Raw genomic sequence first — 24970 nt, 5'->3', positions numbered from 1 at the left:
TGCAACTTTTTTTCTGAAAAATTGATGGGAAGTGAGGAACAAGGCCGCTATCCTGAAGTGATAGTAGTCACATTCCTGTGGAAGGAAGGAGTAGCTGAAGACAGATACTGAAATCATTTCCCAAGCAGAGCAGCAAGACAGCGGGGATTAAACTTAGATGTCTCCCCACACCAAGCTATTTTACAAATGAATTCATGTTTGTGTGGCTGCTGTGCAATTAAACAAAACCACCTTATTTTTTTTATCTTTCAGCAAAACAAAAACAAAAAGTGGTAAGTATACAAACGAACTCTTTACACTAAAAATTTCTTAGTGTACTCTTGCAAACAGTTGGTGTTTACTGAACATTTTCCCCCTCCCAGACAGAACATGTGCCTCCTTACGATGTCGTCCCATCCATGAGACCTGTTGTGCTAGTTGGCCCTTCTCTAAAAGGCTATGAAGTAAGTGCTGCTGTTAGGAATTGACATTCCAGACTTCTTTTAAACTATATCAAATCGTTTGACCACTTTGTGTGACCTGATTATAGCAACTAAAGGTTGTCTTATGTTTTTCCCCCCCATCTGCTAACTATACAAATATATTTGAATTTAATGCTAATATTATCAAGCCAGCTGTGAAACTTGAGACACACACATCTGGAGTCGTTAGTTCGGGGAAAGCCACTTTAATGGTTTATTATTGGGTAAATCTGAATCAGATAATGTAGTCAGACAGCCATGAAATGAATAAACCAAGATTTGCACAGAAAAGGGAACTGTCTTGAGGAATAGATGGCTTTGTCAGAGCTGCAACATATTCCCTCCTTTCTTAAAAAACTTAACTGTTAAGGAAGATACATACTTTCTCAGATAAAATGGACAGCAATCTTTCATATGACTTTTTGTGTTAAAACAGAAACAAAACGTATACATGACAGATGGTACATAAGAGGAAAGACATAGCTTTGCTCACTTGGAATTAACAAAAGATATTTCCCATGGTGCCTCCCTGGCCCCTGCTTTACTATACTGTTTAATTTCTAGAGTGTTAGATTAATTTTAAACAAAAACATAAAAGGAGCTGGCTTGCTGTGGAGCATAGCACCAACCTCTATAATCATCTTTGTTTCCAGTGACTTTGCAGTAGGTCCCACAGGTGTTCTCAAGAAGAAAAAAGTGGTAGGAGACTACAGCTCCATACTTTGTTTACAGTGTGCCCATTTACCCAGGAAAAACAAAGGAAGTTGGAGGGTGATTGGAAATATCTAGGGCAGAGGTGGGGAACTATGGCCCCTTTATGACTTGTGGATTTCAACTCCCAGAATTCCTGAGCCAGCATGGCATTCTGGGAGTTGAAGTCCACAAGTCATAAAAGGGCGTCGGTTCCCCACCCTTGATTGAGGGCAGGGGTGCCAAACTGCCGGCCCGAGAGCCAGATGCGTCATGGTGAAACCGTGCCCATCCTTTTGCCGGCAATGGGGGAAAAGGTCGCGATATGTTGCGACCTGTCACGTGACGTTTGACACCCCTGATCTGGTGGGGATGGAAGTGGTAATGTAGAGATACCCCACCTGTTCACTTTTGGATAAAGTGTTTTGTAATTGAACCTACCTACTGTGGCAAGGGACGCGGTGGCTCAGTGGGTTAGGACGCTGAGCTTGTCGATCAGAAGGTCGGCAGTTTGGCGGGTCGAATCCCGAGTGCCGCGTAACAGAGTGAGTGCCTGTTACTCGTCCCAGCTTCTGCCAACCTAGCAGTTCAAAAGCATGTAAAAATGCAAGTAGAAAAATAGGGACCACTACAGTGGGAAGGTAACAGCGTTCCGTGCGCCTTTGGCGTCTAGTCATGCCGGCCACATGACCACGGAGACGTCCTCGGACAAGCGCTGGCTCTTTGGCTTTGAAACGGAGATGAGCACCGGCCCCTAGAGTTGGAAACGACTAGCACGCATGTGCGGGGGAACCTTTACCTTTACCTTACCTTTACCTACTGTGGCAGGTCTCTTCCCTTTCTTCCATGCAGAGTGGTCTGTTCTGGATCTACTGCTGAACCCTAATTTACATTCACAAGTCTGTTGGATATGTCTCCATGACTGATGCATCTCGCTACTTCTGCATAACTGTGTTAGTTACATTTATGTTTGCGTAGGGATGAGAGAAAGGGAGAGAGAGAGAAGCGAGTGTTAGAGAAGAAATAAACTTTGGTTAGGCTCACTACTAGCTCTGACCTCACCTACTCTGGTGATGTGAGCACCTGAATATTTTCTCTACCTAAAGAAATGCATACTGGGATCACCTATTCCTGGTTTAAGGATATAAGCTGGGATCGTGAAACATGGATTAAAGTTGGCCTGTTTGCTAAATCACAGTTAATATTAAATATGGCTTGGTTAAGCCCAGACATAGTAGCTGGGTTAATGCATAACACTAAGCCATGTGGTTTGTTTGATGACGGTTCAGTTGGGTGTGCAAATCCAGCCACGGTGGTGGTTTCACATATTAAGACTTGGTGCCTATATAGTTCAGTAGAAAACTAAAATGCTCTCAATTTCTTGGGGATTTGGAGAACAGAAAAATGCATCTTGCAAAAGGAACAAGATAAACTAAATGTCATTAAAGCTACTTCTCACCAAATTAAGTGGAGTTGATTATTCCTTCCATTTCTATCCTGCCCTTCTATCCTGAATATAGGAATATGGGTGCATTTAAGCACTTAGTTAAGTAAGATTTGGCTATTTTCCCCTTTCAACTCTATAGTTTAAATCTCGTTCACAGAACAACCTGTAGCATGAGCCAGCAAAGAAGAATCTGGAACTTCTTGCCACCATATTCTGGAAAGCCCAAAGAGTTGTGTATAAAAAGCAGACCAATTTGTGACATTTGTGTTCTCCTATTTGCAAGTGCTGAGACATGGCATAAAATTTCCAGGATCTATTGCAGAATATTTAGTTCTTTCTGTCTAGCTAGAAAATGTCTGTTGAAGGAGAACTAACTCGCTAAAGGCACCACAATTAATGTATAGAATTTGAGCATCTGCGATGCCTCACTTTTCCACTTTTTTGTTTACTTCGGAATTTTTTTCTCTGTTATCTTATTACTGCAACCTTTTGATCTTTGCAAGGTGACAGACATGATGCAGAAAGCCCTGTTTGACTTCCTGAAGCACAGGTTCGATGGGAGGTGAGTAGTAATATTCTTTTTTCTCTTTGTGTTCGTAGTTCTCCCTAGATGGCTTCTAGATGGACATCTTAGTCAGTTGTATTATTGTACTCTGATTTCAGCTGGTGGATTGCAGGATTTCATAATGGCTGACATCATGACACTGCCATAGTGTCAGAGCATGGACAGTCTTATTGCACTGAGGTAATCCAGGAGTAAAGACAGTAAACAGTGGTCTCTATGAAATGATGGTTTATATTACACTATCTACAATATCATACACCAGGAACTATACACACACGTGTTAATACAGCAGGGTCCAACACACAGCAGTTACAGCAGGAAACAGAAGAAAGAGAACACAGCAGCAGAGCCTTCCTTTTTTATACAAAGGCTCTTAAAGGGATATAAACCCTGCTGAGTCATTCCCATCATTACATCATACATCTCACATTATACAAGCTGGTGAGCTGTTAAATTATTCCCTTGACACGTAGCATTATGTATATAGAAGCATACATGAATGAATCACATATGTCCATTTATTTATTTTATTTTTTATTTAAAGTGTTTTTATACCATTTCATTAATCAGTCTATTATATATACTTAATGGGCCTAACTGATCAGATATTTTAGCATGCAGTATAAATACCCCAAATAAATAAAATCTGACTATTCAGTTAATAAGCATATCTGCCACCTTATGCCAAGTTTTCTTGCAGAATTAAACTCATTGTACTTATTTTTGTCTGTATGGATTCAACTTGTAAAATATGTACTGAATTTTTTAAAAAATGTTTTCCACTGAAATGGATATTTTAAAACTTGAGTTATTGAGCTTTCTTTTCAGTAAAGTTAGATGAAATTCTGTTATTTCCTCAAAAAAAAAAAAGAAAATACAAAATTTGGCTCAAACAAATGTTGCCACCTAATTCATTATCAAAGGAGTGAGAACTGTTGACCCAAATTCCTAGGAATTAATTAAAACATAGGGAAAATTTTTCTGGGAATAAGAAAGTAAAAAATGGAAGTAGATTGGAGGTCTTTTATTTTTAATTTCCTTGGCTTAATCACGCTTAATCACACTGTGGTTCTCTCGCTTACGTGAGCCCTATAAAATTGTACAGGTTATTTTTTGACAAAAATACTCGGTCCCATTAGTCTAGCTTTTTCACAGAACTTACTTGCTGAAGAATCAGTGGCTGATTGCCTACTTCTATTAATCTGAAGCTAAATCTTGCTTATTCTTTGTCTCAGGAAGGTTATTTGCATGTTTAATAATTTCAGATCCAGGCTTAATTAACTTCTTCAGATTACAGCTCTAGGATTTCTCAAGCTTTTCTCTCTGAGCATTCATCTTCAATTGCTGCTCACTGTTCTGGCTCCTTGGGTAATCCTTACCATGGAGCTGGATGGAAAAGGGAAACATCTCCCCCTGGAGGAAAGATATATAATGTATCTCACTTTAGATTTTAATATCTGAAGTGGTCTTTGGATTAAGGCATGGGTGTGAAACTCGCAACGTCACGTGACGTGTCGCAACATATCACTTTTTTTCCCCATTGCCAGGAACGGGGTGGCCAGCAGTTTGGCACCCCTGGATTAAGGGGTCTTTGTGAGCAACAAAGTCTGAGTTTTGAAGCTAAGTAGCACTGAGCTTGATTAATATTGGGATAAGAGGAAGTCCACCAAAAACCACAGGGCTATAGGCAAGAGTAAGACATCAGAAAAAGATCCTGGAAGAAGGCAGCGGTGTCCATGAGAAAATCTACTCTCTTCAGGGTTATGTCAAGAGCACAATGAACTTGGGATGCCAGCAGGAACAGGCCCTCTATGCAAGCAGCGATGAGACATACACCATAACTTCATGATACAAACACCAGGCTTCAGGATGCAAATACATAAGGGTGGAGTCTATGTCATGGCATCACCTCTTGCACTATGCCTGTTTGACCTAATCTTGGTTTGTTGCAGATGCTTATGCACATTAGACATGTTCATGTTTGATACACACATATTTCCCATTAAGAAGCTCTTTTATACTAGCACCATGTAACTTTAAAAAAAAATTACAACAGCTAACAGCAATTAGGAGTCTGGATCTGAAGATGGGAGGGATTGGAGAATAGAAATGCTAGTAGTACAGAAGTGCTGATAGATTCATTTCTGTCCCACACTTGCTCTCTCACATACACATATCCCACAGAAACACAGACTCATTATGAAAAGAGATCAGGATACATTTAGATGGACTGGCAGGATGAACCCGACTCAAAGACAGTTTGGAATACTATGTAAATCAGCCAATCCCCTCCCAGTTTCTTGCTGATAAAAAGTCACCACGTTCTTATTATGAATATGAAAATTTATAATCTGAAAATACAAGTTCCTTACATTGCCTAAGAATCCAAAGTAAACTTCAAAGGACTGGCTCTGCAGTCAATGGTGTCTTATATTCATATTCACGTACATCGTAGCCAAGTTGCATCTAGTGCAGGGGTCTTCCAACTTGGCCCTTTTATGACTTGTGGACTTCAACTCCCAGAATTCCTCAGCCATTGTGCCTGGTTTAGGTGGTGGTGCTCATTAGTACTTTCACTTTGCCCTCTCCTGGAGCTCTCAATTATCTTACTTACCCAAAGCTTGTTGCCTGGTTATGAGAAAGAAACGTTTATATTAAGTACAAAGCACAGAGCAAGCATTTCGTCATTCTGGCTGACAGATGTCATTTGGTGCAGCATTTAACTGAAAACTGGGCATCATTGTTTTCCTATAGGAAACCATGGTAACTGTCAATGGCAAGTCAAGGGTTGCTATGAATAAATCCCCTGCTCCTCATTTCTTTTTGTACCACACGTGAAAAAAACCGAGGGGCACCATAACCCATAAAGATCGGCCGTGTCTATTTGGCATAAAAGAAAGAGATTTCTCTTAGGCCAGACGGTTTCACCCTTTCTGCTCTAAAGAAGAATGTTCTGACAAATTGAAAATATGCCTAATTGTACATTTTATTGGAATGTTTCCTTCTTCTTTAGTAGGTTTCTTTAAATAAAATCTCTCCAGTTTGGTGTCAGTTCCCTTCTTGCAAAGGCAGGATAGCACTGATTTAAAACATCTGGGAAGATAATACAGTAGACATTGATACAGATGATACAGATACACATCTATGCATCTAGCTGTCTATCATCTATCTGTCCATCCATCCATCACCATCCATCACCATGCCAACATTTGGAAGATAAGCGTGATGTGTTGGCGTAAAAAAGTACAGTAATGAATAACGGATGTTGTTGAATAATTCTGATACTAATTGTTTGTAGTAGATTAATATGGTAACTAGCAGGATTTGCATATAATGACTTAGCATTACAATGGTGTGAAAAGAGAAGACATAAAACAAGGTTGCCATCAAGTTCTTTTTGTTGGTGTGATTCCATCCTTACAGAATAAACATGTGGAATAAGAATGCACATGGATTTATTTCTTAATCTTAAATAGTAGAGATGCGTTTTTATACAATATCTTTATATAATTTTTATTCAAGATTTTTAAACTAATAAAACAAAAATAACAGAATGTACTGAAAGTGAAATTCAAAAAAAGGAAAGGAAAAAAATGCACAAAATAAGAAAAATATTAAAGAGACAACTTTGGATCTTTGTAGCAGTTTTATACAAACTTAGTATCACTTCTCATTTAAAATTGCATACATAGTTCATTTCTTTCCATGTCCAGCCCTTTTCATGTGGCAAATCTAAAAATCATCAGTACATTTCTGTCCCTATTCAGCCAAAGGTTCATAAAAGGTTTTCAGAACTTTATAAAAGATGCTTAGTATCTTATCCCTGATCAAACTTATATTTTTTTTCTTCTACAGTATTTTGCCATTAATAAGCCTCTGCTTAATATCGAGATATTGTTGTAGGAACTGGTCTCTTAGCTTCTTCCTAACAAGGTGCACTGATACATTTCTTGGAGCATTTCTTGATTTTTCATTTCTTGCATTGGTTCACTTTTGCATCCACATCTTCTTCCATATTGATTTTTTTAAAAGGTTTTATCAACCTTCTCTTTAATACCTTCACTAGATTGTCCTGCAATTGCTGTCCATCTCAAACAGAATTGTTTCACTTTTGAATCAAGTAGTATTGTCACATTGTCAAAATCTTTTTCAATCTCTTGGTTTAATGCTTCTGTGCTTATTTGCTTTGAAGATTCTTCATTTTTATGTATCTTTTATTCAACCCTCCCCCCCACTCATCTTCAGTACAGATTCTTCAGTTTTTTAAATTAATATTTTCTTCCTTGTTTATTTATTTATTTTATTTATTTATTTATTTTTTATTTTTATTACATTTATATCCCGCCCTTCTCCGAAGACTCAGGGCGGCTTTTACAAACTTAGCAGTAGCCTTCATTCTATGTATATGCCTGCTTATTAGGGCTTTCACACACACCCCAAGCAGCATTATTACAAAGTCAGCTTAATTGCCCCCAACAATCTGGGTCCTCATTTTACCTACCTCGGAAGGATGGAAGGCTGAGTCAACCTTGAGCCTGGTGGGATGCGAACCTGCACTAATTGCAGGCAGCTGGTGTTACTTAAGGAGGCATCAGCCCACTGCTCCACCAAGGCTCTTTACACATTTTTCCTCCATCCATTCTTCTTTCTTTCTTTATTTATTTTCGCTTTCTCTGTATCCTCAACTCTTTGGACCCATTTAGCACTCTCTAGTTTTACAGTCAGAAAATGTTTCATAACTTTCCCTTTATCTCTTTGCTTAACAAAACTAATTGTTTTCTTTGGCAAACCTGAACAATCCTTCCCCCCCCCCCCGAACTATACATTATTTATTTAATTATTTCAACAGTACTTTGAAGTACTGGTAATTCCAAACTGAATTCCTTAGTTCATTTTAAGTCTCCCTACTTTAAATTCTTAGCCAGCTTTTTGCTTTTTAATATTTTTAAATCCTTGCTTGTTTTTATTTAACTTTCAGTTTTAATCTTTAATCTTGGTCAAAGGAACCCTCCTTATGCTTTTCTGCTCAGAAGACCTCTCTAGGTTGTTGTTGTTGTTGTTTTTTTAAAGTTATGTTTAAAATGTGCTTTAGAATGTGGGGATTTGAGCAAACCCAATATCTTCTCACTGGAGAAGAGCCTAATGCTGGGAAAGATTGAGGGCAAGAGAAGAAGGGGACAACAGAGAATGAGGTGGCTGGATGGAGTCACTGAAGCAGTAGGCGTGAGCTTAAATGGACTCCAGAAGATGGTAGAGGACAGGAAGGCCTGGAGGAACGTTGTCCATGGGGTCGCGATGGGTCGGACACGACTTCGCAACTAACAACAACAACATCTTTAAATAGGTTCTGCTGAAGCTGTAAGCCTGATGTTTCTTCTTTGGCTCTCAGTGGTCATACTTGTGAGGAGCCTTGCAAACCTCTGCAGATCTCCTCACAAGGAGCTTCCTTCCAAAGTGCACAAGGGCAATTTCCTGGCTTCTCCTTATCCAGAAAAAATCCACTGCCTCAGGGTTACCACGTGGTCACTAGTCTTCCCCTCAGCATTGTCTCCACAGTTTGTAGGCATGTCATTTCTCATTTTCCCCACCCGGAAGTCCCTTTCTACAATTAGTAAATATCGCTATTATATTTTAAAACTAAATTGAAGTGACACATTACATACAGAAACGGTGAACAGTAATGGTCTTCGCTTTGTTTTGCTTTAGGCTTGTTAGCATTGATGGTGATGGGGTTTGTTAGTATTATTCTGCTGGCTTTTTCATAAACATTTTTCGGTAAATTTAATCGCTTTGCTTTTCAGCAGAATTGTTTGCCTCCCTGATCGTACAGTATAGTGCTTCTTTTAGAACGTTGTGTTGTAAAAAGGCAATTCTAACATTTTTCACAAACAACTCATGTTTGAATCATTTTGTTCTGTCCTTTTTCGGTAGGATATCAATAACTAGAGTGACAGCTGACATTTCTCTTGCCAAGAGATCTGTTTTAAATAATCCAAGCAAAAGGGCAATAATTGAACGGTCAAATACCAGGTCCAGTTTAGGTAAGTTTTTTTTTCTTCCCAGAAATAGATTGCGATAGTTTTGCATGGTGATAGCTATTCTCTCCCCCCCCGCCGCCCCTGTGCCCCCATTTTGTGGAGGAGGAGAAGAAGTATTATCTTCTGTTACAAAAACATGGAATTGCCATGCTGTGGTCCTCCCAAGAGAAGACACAAGGAGCTGGATCAAGACAGTGGGAGCCCTTAACTCCTTCAAGTCCTCAAGAGGCCTGCCTTGGACCAGCAATTTTGGGCAAAAACTGTCCTTTTTCTAACTTTCCCTTTCAGAGGAAGATGGTAGCTCAGCATTACCAAGGATTCTGGAAAAAGTCAGATTGCTTATATTGTTGGGCAACAGTTTTAGCCCTGAACATGGGATGGAAACCACATTTACAATTCTTGTGGATGACCCTTGGTCTACTAGATCTCCTAGTGGGCTTTAGTGTCATCAATCACGGTGTTCTTTTGTGTCACCATGAGGGTTGGGAATTGAGAGTACTTTATTATAGTTGTTCTGCTCCTCCCTAAGGAAGCCATTTCAATTGGGAATAACAGGAGAGGAGAGATTGAGCCCCTGGGACTCCAGTACCAAGGTTGCTTCACTCCCTATTTTACTTAACATGTAGGTGAAGCTAGTGGGAGAGGTAATGTTTGGTACAGGATAAAGTAGGTAGATGCTAAAACTTTTCTTTTTTTTATCATCCATCCTATAATTGCAGCTCATTATTTGTTTTCTTTCTTAGTTCAGTTTTGCATTATTGATGTTAAATACAAAGTGATTAGAAGGCATGTCTCTATATTAGGTGGATCTTCTCCACAGTGGAAATACTGTATATGAAGTTCAAAGTTGTAAGGAGAGAGAATGAGACTTCTCAAGCTTTATTCTCTCTCCATACGACTTTGAACTTTTCAAAGAATGCTGTGTCTTATTTTAGTTATCTAGAACTAGGGATGAGATCAAAAACTTCCGTGTCAGAAATTACAAGTCCAGCTAAAATGGTGTCTATGTGTAAATACAAGTACTTTGGTTTGTTCCAAAATATGTTACTCATGTTTTCTGTTTGTTTGTTTCTTTTTTTTTTTCATTTTTCAGCGGAAGTACAGAGTGAGATTGAACGAATTTTTGAACTGGCACGATCCTTGCAGTTGGTTGTTCTAGACGCAGATACAATCAACCACCCTGCACAACTTATTAAGACATCATTAGCTCCAATTATTGTCCATGTTAAAGTGTCATCTCCAAAGGTTAGCCTCTTTGTCTCTTGGCCTTTCTCCATTCATACCTGTCCTTGTAGAAATATTTTTCTTTGCTGTGTGCCTTGCGTGTTGCCTGCATCTCATCTCTAGCCCATGATTGAGATACGGACAACACCCCAGAGCAGCTGAAGATTTGTAAAATCTGTTATGTATTACATTCACCATGTATTACCATGTAATACATTCACCATGTATTACACTGGAGGTGATGTCAAGTGAACAATAATAGGCGGGATCAGAATCCACCTCTGTAATGTAATAGTGGAATCTCATTAATGTAGACACTCTTTGTCCCAGTCCCAGGTCAGCCTCATCTGCCATTATTCCTCTGTTTTTCAAAAGAACTGGATAGAGTCACGCTTTGCCAGCAGCATATCAAAATTGTGTAGTAGAGCTGGGTTGCTCAGCATGTAGTACGTACTTTAGTTCTGTAGCCTTTTATCAGTTTGGCACAAGATTGAAATGGTAGAATGATTTGACTATTCTGCTACCCCATCAGTGTATCAAAGCCGTCCCCTGATGAAGCAATCACACGAAGAAGCGAGGTACGGTTGACGACTAGGATTTCTTTATTCATGAAAAGCCCAGCTCCTACAAAGTCAGCGTGCTTTGTACAGTGCTTCCTTAACACAACACAGAAAAATCTAGAAGTCAGTATTTGCTAATAGAAAAAAAGGAAAGAATATTGCTGGCAACTTAGCTCAGACAAAACAGAGATTTGCAACAGGCTGAGGTAGTTTTCTTCCAACTCTGAAAAAGTTGGCAGAACTCAGGCTCACTCTGTACGTATATTCTGTAAATAATATGATTTGAAATATTTGAACACATGTCTTGCTCACAGAACACTCTACATATAAATGTTTTCTTGGTTTAAAATGAATATTTTTTTACTAAGAATAATGAAATAATTTTAACTTATGTACTTTAGCAATTGTCTTACTATTCAGCTCATTGCCTGTCCCAACAAGATAATTTTCATTACGCTAAGAAGATCTGCTTGAATTTGCACAGTGAGGGCCAAGATAATCAACAGATGAAAAGGATCAATCAGAATCCCTGAGGAAATTCAGGAGCTCCCTAATTGGCTAAAACAAAACACCGGAAATATCACAGTTTGTTTTCACATGTGAAATATTGTTATCTTTCAGAGGTAACAAACAAGTATGGTTAGATAAAATCTTGGACTGCTTATGAGGAGAACAAACCTTCTCCTTGCAAATGATGGTGATGTATCTCTGATCTAGAATGAAAAAGCATATAATTTGGTAAGGAATAAAGACAAACTTTCTTATATTGGATTTCTATTAGGGATATACTCATGGAGAAGGTTCAAAAGTGGTCGCTTCTTTCTTAGCTTCCTATTTACTATGTTTCCCTCTTTGCTCTTGTTTTTCTACGGCATGGGCTTTTATTTCCTGCCTTTTTGTAACATGGTTTTCTAGGAATACTGCAAGGTTTATAGCCTGTGACATTACTTAGCACGTCACATCCAATTAGCATTTAGGTTAGGATAGTTTTTCTAGTAGAATCATGATAGCAATAGCACTTAGACTTATATACCGCTTCACAGTGCTTTACAGCCCTCTCTAAGCGGTTTTACAGAGTCCGCATACTGCCCCCAACAATCTGGGTCCTCATTTTATCGACCTCAGAAGGATGGAAGGCCGAGTCGACCTTGGGCCGGTGAGGATCGAATTGATGGCAGTTGGAAGAATGCTGCATTCTAACCACTGTGCCACCACTGCTCTAATGATGATGATGGGCATAAACTATGAGCTGATATTTCTTTGTTTACAACATCTAGGTTGTTGGCAGGGAAAGACAACATTAAAATGATGAATTCAAAACAATATTAGCCCAGGAATTTTGGAGGCATGAGCATATAGAGAAAAGAAAATCCATGAGTAATTATTAGGTTCTAGAGAAAGAATGCAAAGCAATTAGTAGCCCTTGAACAATATTTAATCCAAATCATGAAATGTTGTGATTCAGGGTCAGCCTGTGGGTTTGGCAGTTGGGTCGGACGACTCAGAGGAGGAGGAGGGGGGTGTTGAAGAGCTTGCTGAGGGGATTGGACAGCTTGATGAGAGCCCCCAGCAAGGCCCCTCTCATCTGGTCACGATGCAGACCCAGCTGTGTGAGCCTGACAGCGTGGATGAAGATGACCCACAGCTGGCCCTGTTCAAGGACGCCCGACGCAGGAGGCAGTCAGTCAGGAGTAAACAGAGGAAGGCAATGGGGCACCTCGGAAGGAGGCACAGAGAGGCCACGCCCTGAACTGTATTTAAAGGGAATGTGTGGGAGGGCTGGTTTGCTGAAGGCAACCGCTTGGATTGTTCCTGCGTCTTAGCTCGTGTTTTATGGTTGGTGTCTTGTCTTGCTCTTGTTTTATGTGAATAAATTTGGCAGGCTTTATTCCAGCCTCTTGCCGTTTGTAAAGGGGTCGTCCCTGCTTTTGCTGCAGGGCTGGTAGCAGGCTGGTACAGAACATGAAAGAGCACAAGTGACGTGCCTCTAAAAATAGAAATTTGAGAGGTACTTGGAACTTGACTGATTTATACTGACTTAGTAAAAAGTGGAGAAAATATACCTTTGATTAGAAACCACCATAAATGATATTCAGGAAATATTCTGGTCTGTGGTGGACAATGCTATGGGATTGGGTTTGTTTTTTTTCCCCAAAGAAGACCTTATTTTCCACTGTCTTGTCTTCTGATCTTAAGACAATGTACATTGCTACTCATTCAACTATTCATTTTCCTTCAACTTTCAATGCAAATTCCTTTCCTTGGTGAAATATGTCTGAAATCATCCTGTTGGTTTCATTTCTTTCTTCTCTGCTGTTCCTTTGATCACATTCAAGTGTAGAGGTCAGATCATATAGATAAAATTATTTTATTTTGGTATTTTGCAAAGCACCTGGTTTTTGCTCTTAAACTAAATACTAATAAATACTAGTCTAGGCCTAGATAAGAGTTCAGCCAGTGGTTTTTGTAGACACCATGTTCCAAGAGGATCCGTTCCCCTGGTGCAGGAGTAACCCAGGCTTAATTTGACCGTAACGTACAAAGATTCAGCAACAACATTGAGAATTCTAGCAAAGGAGGACAAACTTATATAGAGGCGCAGCAAGCTTTCAAGTTTTAATAGGTGAAGCATAAAATGCAAAGTATCATGTCATTAAAAAACAGTTTGACAGCCATGAAACAACCTGACTTGCTTTGCGTTGTCTTTTCAGGTTTTACAGCGACTGATCAAGTCAAGAGGAAAGTCACAGAGCAAACATTTAAACGTCCAGCTGGTTGCAGCAGATAAACTTGCACAGTGTCCGCCAGTAAGTTCAGGACTGCATTTTTTAAAATTATAAAGATAATATAAATACAAATATAGAGATAGAGATAGCAGAATCTTTTGTATTAATGTAACACTGCTTTATTTCCCAATAAATTTATTTTTTGGAGAAGAGTGTTACCGGTATAAAGGACAGCTAATCATTGGCAAAGATGCTCTCCTCTTTCCATCTACATCCCAAAATCACTGCCAGGGCATGCTGGCAATTGTACTTACTGTTTGTTTCTTTAACAGCCTCACTACCTTTCTACCCACAACACCAGAGAAATGTGCACTAGGAAAATGGAAGACCTCTGTGAGGTCCAGTGCATTACATTTTCCTTATTAAGCAATTTTCCATGATTTCTGCATTTATTGTAATGAAAGGCAAGACAAGGCAAGACGAGTGCCTGATGTTCAAACAATATTAATAACTAATAAACTGAAAATGAAAACGGTTAACTGTGCTTCTCATTATATTGTGTGAGCATACACAAAACTATTTGAATGTAATGAAACCATCTGAATTACTAATGCAGAAGAGAGACAGATGAAAAGTAAGGTGGCTTTACCCGTAAACCTTAACTCTCTTAGTTTGGTTCTTGGTACAGTTTATAGTAATACTTTAATCTGTGTAGTTTTAATTATTTTTTTACTTGTTTCATAACTTGTAAGCCACCCAGAATCACCTTGTAGGGGAGACGGGTGGCATAAAAAAATTAATAAATAATAGCAATAGCAATAGCACTTAGACTTACATACCGCTTCACAGTGCTTTACAGCCCTCCCTAAGCAGTTTACAGAGTCAGCATATTGCCCCCAGCAATCTGGGTCCTCATTTTACTGACCTCGGAAGGATGGCAGGCTGACTCAACCTTGAGCCGGTGGGAATCGAACTGCCAAACTGTTGGCAATTACCAGAATTAGCCTGCAGTACTGCATTCTAACCATTGCGCCACCACGGCTCATAATACTATGTTATGTTAATAACAATAATATACATGTTGTTTGAAAAAAAAACAGCAGATGTGTATGCTCTGAGTGAGCAACAAGGTTTCCATGAAACCATGAGCATCTCTATTTTTGTCTTGTAGTTTTATTCACAACAGGATTGAAAGCCAACATTGCTCAGGAACTCATAGGTAAAATCTTTGGGAACTGCTGAAATCAACAATCAGTCTTTAGAGAGTTTTTAAAGAAACTTATCTCCTACACTGATTTTCCCAGTTGATATTATTTGTTCATTGATTTCCCCCTTTCCAGATTAAAACAGTACATACTGTCCATTTAACGATTGTTCAAAGTTATGACACTGCTAAAAAAAATCACTTAACAACCAGTCCTCACCCCCAAGATTGTCATAGTGTCCTTACAGTTACATGATCAAAATTCAGGTGCTTGGCAACCAACAATAATTTACAACAGTTGCGGCATCCTGGGGTCATGTGATCACCATTTGCATTCTTTTTAGTGGGCTTCCAAGAAAGAAATTCAATGGGGGAAGCTGCATTTGTTTAACAACCGTGTGCTTTGCTTAATGACTTCAGCAAAAGAGTCATAAAATCGGGGGCAACTTGTTTAAGGACCTTATTGCGTAGTGATGGATGTTCTAATCACAGTTGTGGTCATAAGTCAAGAACTACCTGTAGTTAATTATTGACTCATAGTTTCCTTTCCACATACCAGATCCATTGAGAATATTGGTTTTTGAATCTGTTTACCAGTGGTGGCGAACCTATGGCACACGTGCCAGAGGCGACACGCAGAGCCCTCTCTGTGGGCATGCATGCTGTTGCCCCCTGAGGCCCCCTCCTCACCAGTAGCCCCCCTGGAGGAGAGTCGCCCCCAGGCATGGCCCGCATGGAACAGCGCAGCCAAGGACATGGCAGCTGGGCAGTGGGGACAAGACTCGTGCACAGATGATGCTGCGGGCGGAGGGCGTGGCTGCCATGGCACTACAGGGCCACCTGGGCGATCTGTGGCGGGCCGTGGAGGTGGTAGGTGGCTGTGCAGGTGGGCGGGGAGGGTTTGGCACTCGGTGTTTAAAAGGTTCGCCGTTACTGATCTATACAGTACATTATATACCAAATTTCTTTCTTTATATATGGCAAGTTTGTCTATGCTTGTGAACAGAGGATACGTTTAACATACAGCACAAGGGTTTTAACTTCATTAATTTACATTGCAAACCTAGATTCTGAAGTAGAATATTAATAATTAAGAATCATTTATCAGCTCCAAATCCTTATGAATTTTTCATAGTGGCAGTATATGCTGATGCTAAGATCAGCTCTTATTATGCAAATGCTGTAAGCATCAGCATTTATTACACACAATGTCCTGATGTAGGAGTTGTGTAAAGAAAGAGTTTTTAAAAACAGCATAACACTTTTGTTATACTGTACTCTAAATGTCCTCATTCTTTTATCTTGCACATTATAAAAGATATCAGCTGTTATTCTAAAACAGCTATTACAAAGCTCGTTTCTGTTGCCAACATTTTCTTTCAGAGTTCTAATTGTTACTGGAAGATTAACTATTAATTTGGCTGTGTAAATTCTCGCTCCAGGGCATATGGAAGACTTCTATCTGAAAAAATGTGACAGTATATCAAGGATAGAGTTATAACTGTCTTCCATAATTTGGTAAGCTCCACATGTTTGGAGACTGCAAGCTTTCCTAATTTGTTGTTGGTGAAAGGTTTGGGTCAGGAATTCTGGGAGTTGTAGTCTGCACAGATATGGAGAACACCAGAGGAGAAAAAAATGGGTTACACTATAAGGATCCAGGTGAATAAAGGGATAAAGAGTTTGACATATGAGGCTAATCCACAGAAATTGGAAACGTTTTCAGTGGATTGCATAACACAGATATCATGGAATACTTTTCTGTTAGGTTTGAAACAAACAGCCCTTCTGTGAGCAGAAGGTGTTTTATTCTTGGATCCAAGCTTCTTTCTTTCACAGAACAACATACAGTTATTTGCATGGTTGCTTTAAGAAAGCATAGTTAAATGGCCTGCCACCTAGACCTCCAAAACCCTGAGATTGTGCTAGGAAAAAGAACAAAGACCCTAGAACCCAAAAGAAGAGGATAACAAAGCTCTTTCTTACCTGCATTTTTGGGACTGCAAGCTACACAAACATAGGAAATACTAAAAACAGGAGCTGTCTCTGCCCCCTTTTTAAAGGTCCTGAATCCTCAGATGTTACGCCAACCAGATGAGAACTGAGTGAAAGGTTTCTGTATTAGTATGGCACCATATCAACAATAGAAATGCACTTGAATATTATAGCAATAGCACTTAGACTTATATGCCGCTTCACAGTGCTTCACAGCTCTCTCTAAGCGGTTTTACACAGTCAGCCTGTTGCCCCCAACAATCTGGATCCTCATTTTACCGACCTCGGAAGGATGGAAGGCTGAGTCAACCTTGAGGATTTTCGAACTCCTGGTGTGTGGGCAGAGTTAGCCTGCAATACTGCATTCTAACCACTGCGCCACCACGGCTCTTATCTTACTTGTATAGACGCCCATCTCACAAGACAGTGTGACTCTGGACACCATGCAGTACTTGATTAAAAAAGGAAAGGAATAAATACAATTAAAAAACACCATTATTTTTTTTAAAAAAACTACCTTAAAAAATCCCACATGAAACAAGAGAGGGATGATATTAGCCACAGTAGAGGAGCCAGGGTAAGATCTCCCTGCTCCCCTTGGACCCTCAGGCCTGAGAACATAGCAAGGTCTTGGCGTACCTGCATAATGTTAAGAGGGATGGAGCTAACCTCACTTCTGCTGAGAGGAGATTCTGCTCTTTTCACATTCATCATGTTATGTATGCAAAGCAAGTTGCATATACATTTTTTTAAAAAAATAAATACATATTGCATGGATTCCAACAGGATGGAGCAAGGCCAGACATAAACTTATAATTGTACATAGATTCCTCTGAAGGAATGCTTGCAACCATGTTTGCTTGCAGCCATTTTTTGAACCATCACAACTGATGGGCATTATTTTTGGATTCCATTCAAGTATTGCACTTTGCACTTCCTATGTGTGTGTGTATTATATAAAACATAGCGTTGCCTAGACTCACATGGCCATAACCAACTTAGGACATCTGTTCAAGCTGTGGTCATGAATCAAATCACGTGCTGTCTTTAAGTGTGACATCACATGACTACAACTTGTGACTTCCCACTAGCCTTCCCGTTTACCTTGTTTGGGAAGGTTGCAAATGGCAATAACATGACTGCAGGACACTGTGACTATTGTAAATGTGCATCAGTTGCCAAGTACCTGAATCCTGATCATTTGGTTGGGGGAATCCTACGATGGCCACAAGTTCAAGATCTGGTCATAAATTTCTTTTTTCAGCAATGACATAACTTTAAACAATCGCTGAATGAGCAGTCGTTAAGTGAAGACTACCAGTTTGAGGCTGCATTGGGGCTGCAATGGGAAATCTAGAGTTAGGTTCGGATTTGGTTGTGAATTAAGGTTAACCAACTTGCTACTCATATTTGAAATCATAAATCACCATTCCTAGTTTGTGTTGGATAATAATGTAATGCTTACTTTCTGAACAGGAAATGTTTGACGTTATTCTGGATGAAAACCAACTTGAAGATGCTTGTGAACACTTGGCAGAATACCTTGAGGCCTACTGGCGTGCTACACACACTACCAGTAGCACACCTATGACACCTTTGCTTGGAAGAAATCTAGGCTCCACTGCACTATCCCCTTACCCTACTGCGATCTCTGGATTACAGGTATGAATCCATGAATTTGTCATTGGTGGTGTGCACTTACATATCCTGTATTGGAGCCGAAAACCAGTGTGCCTAGAGTTTTAAACATGCAGTGGTTTTGTTTATTTAATTTCTATAGCTGCCCAACCGAACTAAGTGACTCTGTCCCATTTTCAATTAAAGATGAGGTTACTTCCATTAATTGGTATAAAGCACTTGATAATTGGGAAAAAAATGGGAATCTCCTGTAGTTTGTAATTTGTATGAGCCTCACAGTGCTTTCGGATGCTTTCTGTGGGTTTGTTCCATTGGAATACAAGTAGTAGGGTGAAAATATGCCTGCCTGTGAACAATTAATTCACTAGAAAGTATTAGCAAAATACAATCAGATATGGCAGATGTGTAAATTCCTTTTGTATGATACTGGATTCAGGGGTGGGGGGGATATATTTCTAGATCTATAACACTATTTAGTGTCTCAATATATGATGAATCTTGACTGGATGTGTCTCTTGAAAAGCAGAATGAACAAGTGATATAAATATTTAGTGATCAATCTACAACTCCTATGTCATTATAATGCCACAGCCAACTGGTAATGCACGGATATGTGCATTGGTCTTACTGATCTTATTAGCTAAGAAAAATAAAACATAGCTACTTTGGTTGATCTTTAATTCTGGTAAGTTTTGTTTAATACAAATAGAATATGAGTAACATTAAGATTGTTGTACGTAAATCAAAGGGGATGGATGGAACATAACCAGACTCTCCCTTTTTATCATGAAAAAAACCTGCTGCGCAAAAAATTCTTAAAAAGATAAACATGTCAGATATGTGCCACCAATTGTTACAGTTGTTCCAAATAAATTGGTTTCAGGATTTTCTCCAGGTTGATCAGCTCACAAAACCTGTGTATTAAAATGATGCTAATGCCCTGCCTCTAGTCTAGTTTGCCTCATTTCTTCTTTGAGGTAACAGTTCAGAAAAATTGGTTCATCTGTTCTGATTTTTTTTAATGATTAATAAAATATTATTCCAATTATAAAAAGATTCTGAACATTTTTTTCCACAGGGATAGCTCAAAAACGGCGGGCCTTTGACACTTCAAACGTGGCATGTAAATAGTCCTTAATCAGAAGTACGTGTTTTACTAAGTTGGGGGGAAAATGTCTTATCAGTTCAAGTTGTCTATGTTTGTAAGTGCACAAGAGAATGCACGATGCCAGTGTTGTTAAACAGCTCAGCACAGTGTCTGGCTTTTACAACATGTTACACTTCCCATAGTCTGTGTGTTAGTTGGAGAATTAAGCAAATCCCCAAACTCAATCTGCTGATCAAAATGATGGCTTTTAATATACTCATTCACTATCTAAGTGCTCTGTTTTTTTCTGTCACTGCATGGATGCAGAAGAAGGTATTTAACTTTTGAATTTATGTGTAATATTTTAAGGCCAAGTTCTACACGTACCGTTGTTTCCGCTTAGTGAGTGGCTGACTGTGCAAGCAACAGTTTGTGGAAACATGCTTTTTTTTTAACTGTGAAAATTTTCATTTTCCATCTCGTTTGTGTCGGTCAGTCCCTTCTTTTGAACTTTGATCCTAAGCAAGGGCAAATGAAGTAGACAGAGCAAACTCACTTAGATGGCATTAGCACAATCCCCACACTTACCCCAGTTCCATTCACTTGTTAATCTGTTTTCCCGAGGAATGAATTTTAGATCTTGGTCGGTTTACAAAGGCTGTTTCATACTATCTCATGAAGGCCTTGACCTAGGCTTTTTAAGCTTGCAACTTCTTGCAGAGATGCTGATCAACTATATCACATTTAGGACCATATATATGTTTTTCAATATAGGGCAGTGAGTCTTAGTTTGTATACTAAATAATAAGAACCTTTGGGCCAGCTTGCAAATCATATTAAACATGCCTACAGTTTCTGCAGGTTATCTGGGGGCTAGTACTAGCCATTGTAGTTACTCCAGATTTTAGTAGATGGGAAACAAGATTGCTTTGCTTATCTGTCACCTACTTAATTCTAGAATTCTCAGCAAACAGAAGAAAGTAGCAGTGATATATTGCAGCCCTCACTCAGGGATTATACCTTTGACTTGAAGAATTTGGAGATAAGGAAGTTATTCATAATCCACTATTAAGAGATGTAAATATCAATTCATCCAGTGTAGATAGAGCAAAAATTATAGGTGAAGGTAAGTTAAGTAATACAGGGCAGGAGTTGAGCAGTGAAATATTTCAGATCTTCTATAAAGCATGGAAAGAAAAGCAGATGAATTTAGAACATCAACAGAAGCTGTTTTAAGGGTTTGTTCAGGGTAGGCCTCATTTTGAAATTTTAAAAGATGGCTTTTAAATTTTTCATCAGGAAGTATACCTGAGATGTGATTCTTTCATTCTCATTGCCAAGTATTTTAAATTAAATCAAGGCACCACATTCTGCTGTTTTCTTACCTCAGCTTTTGAAAGCAGATGGTGAGCTTAAATATATTAAATAGCAGCTGGCTTATCTGCTAAAGGAACGATTTCAGGACAAACTTGCAACAAATTCAGAAGAGTGACACAAACTTATGACATCCAGCCCCCCCCCTTTTTTTAAAAAAATGTTTGACTGTTTTGCTATTTATAGAGCCAACGTCTGAGGCATAGCAACCATTCTACAGAGAATTCTCCAGTTGAACGACGAAGTCTAATGACCTCGGATGAAAATTACCACAGCGAAAGAGCTCGGAAGAGCAGGAACCGCTTGTCTTCCAGTTCCCAACACAGCCGAGATCACTACCCTCTGGTGGAAGAAGAGTACTCTGATTCGTATCAAGACTCATACAAACCTCAGAGAAACCGGGGGTCTCCTGGAGGATATAGCCATGATTCCCGACAGAGGCTTTGAATTGACAAACCTGGGGGCAAATGGTATTCATCGGTTGGCCACCTGCTGTTGTAACATAGCTAGGCCAAACAAAGCATCTTGATGCTTACAGGCTGCTGTCATTTCGTGCTCTAGAAGGGCAAAAGAGGATAGATCAGTGTTTCTCGACATCAGCAAATTTAAGAATTTAAGGCGAAGTCCACTCATCTTAAAGTTGTTGAGGTAGAGAAACACTGAGATAGATAATGCCCTTTCCATTTAGAAAGAAACGAGTTTGCCCAAACACTTAGATGTGTTTTCTTTCCCATGTAACGTTTCATTTCAAACTCTTTATCTTTTCTCTCCATTAGTTATAATTAGACACATCAATTTGTAACGTAGAATACCTGTTGAAACGCACATATGATAATTTCCTGTTACGGAAATTCCAAATGACCAGTTCCAGTTGGAACCAATTTATAAACCAATTCCTGTTGGAATTTGGGTGAAATTGACTGGAAAGTCAACCTGAGCATGTTGCAGTCAGTGGAAAAAAAAAGTTAAATAAAATGAGGAGAAAGTAAATTACAAAATCGTTATAAGCAAAAAAAAATATTTTAAAAAAATCTCTAGTACTTGTCTACTGGAAGGTGAATTTATATATAGCTATAGATACGGTTAGAATAAATAATATTAATGTATTTATTTCAGACTACCAAATGTAAGCAGTCAATTGTGCCAAAAATAATGAATGAATGGAAAAGCTTGAATCCTTTCCATTTAAAAAAAATCAATGGAGTTTTTGTCTCTCCCCTGCTTATATATTGCAGCAAACCTGTATCGCATTGACATTTTTTTTGCATTTGCTAGATCATATGAAGCTATTTCAGCAACTTGAAATAAACTAGAGGTAAAGAGGCATGTTTTGAAAATTGGGTGGAAATGAATGCATGTCCTGCAGCACAGATGAAGTGGAGTTTCACTCAATGAACCTGGAAGGTGTGAACAGTGCTTTTGGTGTGTACAGCTTTATGCATGAAAGGTCTTCTGCACGTTCCAAGTCTGTGATGGCACACCCAGGTTGTGTAAGAGATCTAAGTGTATGAGAACTAGGAAAGGCATAACTTCTCTCCTGTTCCTTATACCTTAGCACTAAAGATGAGATTAGAGCTTTCGGCTTTGCCTTAACAAGAAAAGTCCGGTTCGGCTAGACGATTTGCAGAAGGATGAAAACAGGCACAAGAATCCTATCTTATCTAGTGTCCTGGTTTGTCAAAATAATAATAATAATAATAATATTGACCTTGCAAATAGTTAAAAAGAGGTGTTTATATTTGGATTTTATTCTGTGCGTTAAACGTATTCAAAGTTGAATGTGTTTCACAGGAAAAGAATAACGTGACATCATTCACACTGCTTTATAGTCAAGAAAGAGATTTAATCCAGCCAAAGCACAAGAGGAGCAGTATTATGATAAGGCATCCCCAAAGTCTCGAGGGCTTATTTGGCATGTGAATTCCTGAACCATGATGACCTGCTGTCTTTATTGTGTTATGGAATGAGATGTACTATTTTCCTAGTCTGAAAATTATATCCCCCAAACTTCCTTAACCTTTTCCATCAAAAGTAGTATAACCATGACAATTATGCTTTGTTGGCCTTCCACCAGGATCCTGATCTCGAATGTGCTGCAGCCCTTATCTGGACTTCCTGATTCTCCTTCTTTCCTGGAGTGAAAAAGCAGCACTGACCACATGCAGCCGTGTGTATGCATAGGGTGTGTGCTTATTGAAAAGGATGGAAAAACTCTGGTGTGCCAGAACTTCATAAAGACATCCCTAAGGAGATGTTTAGGAGCTCCTTGGTCAGTAAAAAGAACGTCAGGTCTAGAAATGTCAGAAAACGTAGCATCACACAACCTAATGTACACTTCACATCTCAGATTGTTCTCAAAGTGGCAAGCCTGATGTTTGTTTTCCACAGTGCTTTTAATAATGTAATAATAGTAAGGAATACAGAGAGAGAACCTTCTGACCAATATATTTTAATACAAGATTTTAACGCTTATATTTCTGCATAAGAATGGCTGTTTGAGGAACAGATTTTTTTAAAAAAGTAGGCAAGATTGAAGTACTGGGAGCAGAACATATGAGTGAGCTCTAAACAAATTGCTTAAAGAGTTTGATTCAAGGAAAAAGTGCACAAATAGCTATATTAAGAAGGGGCTGTGCCAATAATGTGAAATGAACCAAGGTTACATTAATTTGACAAAGATAAAATAATGTCCGTATAACTGATATACCTGATTGCTAGTATAGAGTAAATGAAAGAATTGGATAGGACGCTTCTCTACCTTTTCCCACTAAATTTAAGGTATGTTTAGACAGTTAAAGAATTGAAGCGTGGCATAGGGGGCTATTTATATATTTTTTTCCTCAAATGAGCACACTGCTCTCCAGAAATACTTTACATATATACACATCATAAGGCACTCAGGTAACTGGAACAGAAATACTCATATTTAACCATCAAAGGATAGGGCATGAGGTTTATCACATATCAGAGGCCTTCATTTTAGCACGCAGAATGCCAAATCATACATGATGTTAATTGATTTTGAGGCTCTGAGGAACTCTTCAAACATTAGGAAATTGAAAAGTGGTATATGCGTTTCCCATTACATACTGGATACTTGCGAAATAGACATTTTTGTATTTGATCCATCAAATCTCAGGTCATGAATGTTACCTCATAATGGAGACCAGCACTCCAGCACAAATCTGCTTAGAGACAGTCAATGGGCTGTTGGAGCTGCACTGCCCTTAGTTGTTTGTAGTTAAGGTGGAAAGGGCTGTCAGAACCAGCAAGGAAGACGTATCTAAGTTGGCCAGACAAAAGGTTCATTTCCTACCATAGTATTACATGCTCTGTAAGAATGAACACAAAAGCAGTGAGCTTGTTGTAGAATCACCTCTGTAATTGACTGCTGCTGATTGTGTAATCTGGGTGGAATATTTGATGGCCTTGTTTGTATCCTTCTGGAGCCTCCTTGGTGGACAGGGTGTCTTCAGAGCGCCAGCACTTTAATGTAGTCCCCAAACTTACATATTATTGGTAATATTTCCTATACAGGTAGTCCTCGACTTACAATCACAATAGAGCCCAAAATTTCTGTTGCCAAGCAAAGCAATTGTTAAGTAAGTTTTGTCCCCTTTTACGACCTTTTTGTCACAGTTGTTAAGCGAATTTCTGCAGTTAAGTGATTTATGCGGTCATTAAGTGAATCCGGCTTCCCCCAATGACATTGCTTGTTGGAAGCCAGCTGGGAAGGTTATAAAGGGTGATCACACGACCCCAGGACAATGCAGTTCTCACAGATATGTCTGCCAGTTGCCAAGTGCCCAAATTTTGATCATTTGACCATGGAGATGGTGCGATGGATTGTAGGTGTGAAAACCTAACTATAAGTCACTTTTTTCACTTCCATTGTAACTTCCAGCGGTCACTAAGCAAATGGCTGTAAATGGAGGACTACCTACAGTGTTGCATTTGAAGC

General features: G+C 39.1%; 1 protein-coding gene across 3 annotated transcripts in view; it reads left to right on the top strand.

The window, feature by feature from the left end:
- CACNB4 (calcium voltage-gated channel auxiliary subunit beta 4) overlaps positions 1-23949 on the top strand; it is a 79324-nt gene extending 55375 nt beyond the window's left edge. For 2 of the 3 annotated variants that reach the window (XR_014024486.1, XR_014024487.1), the window contains 9 exons: positions 253-272; positions 363-443; positions 3102-3160; positions 9095-9204; positions 10295-10446; positions 13697-13792; positions 18387-18572; positions 19627-19692; positions 21196-21350. Coding sequence is in view for 1 of the 3 variants with exons in the window: in XM_081312676.1 (XP_081168802.1) it covers positions 253-272; positions 363-443; positions 3102-3160; positions 9095-9204; positions 10295-10446; positions 13697-13792; positions 18387-18572; positions 21196-21456 (965 nt within the window). In the remaining 2 variants the exon portion in view is untranslated. Of the gene's footprint in view, positions 1-252; positions 273-362; positions 444-3101; positions 3161-9094; positions 9205-10294; positions 10447-13696; positions 13793-18386; positions 18573-19626; positions 19693-21195 lie in introns of all 3 variants that reach the window. The other variant, XM_081312676.1, reaches the window with a different exon arrangement.
- The last annotated feature ends 1021 nt before the right edge of the window (positions 23950-24970 follow it).

This window comes from Vipera berus, assembly GCF_964194415.1.
Source record: "Vipera berus genome assembly, chromosome: 1".
NCBI classification, from domain to species: Eukaryota; Metazoa; Chordata; class Lepidosauria; order Squamata; family Viperidae; genus Vipera; species Vipera berus.
The sequence above is the reverse complement of the archived record's forward strand: the minus strand, read 5'-3'. Positions and strand labels throughout refer to the sequence as shown.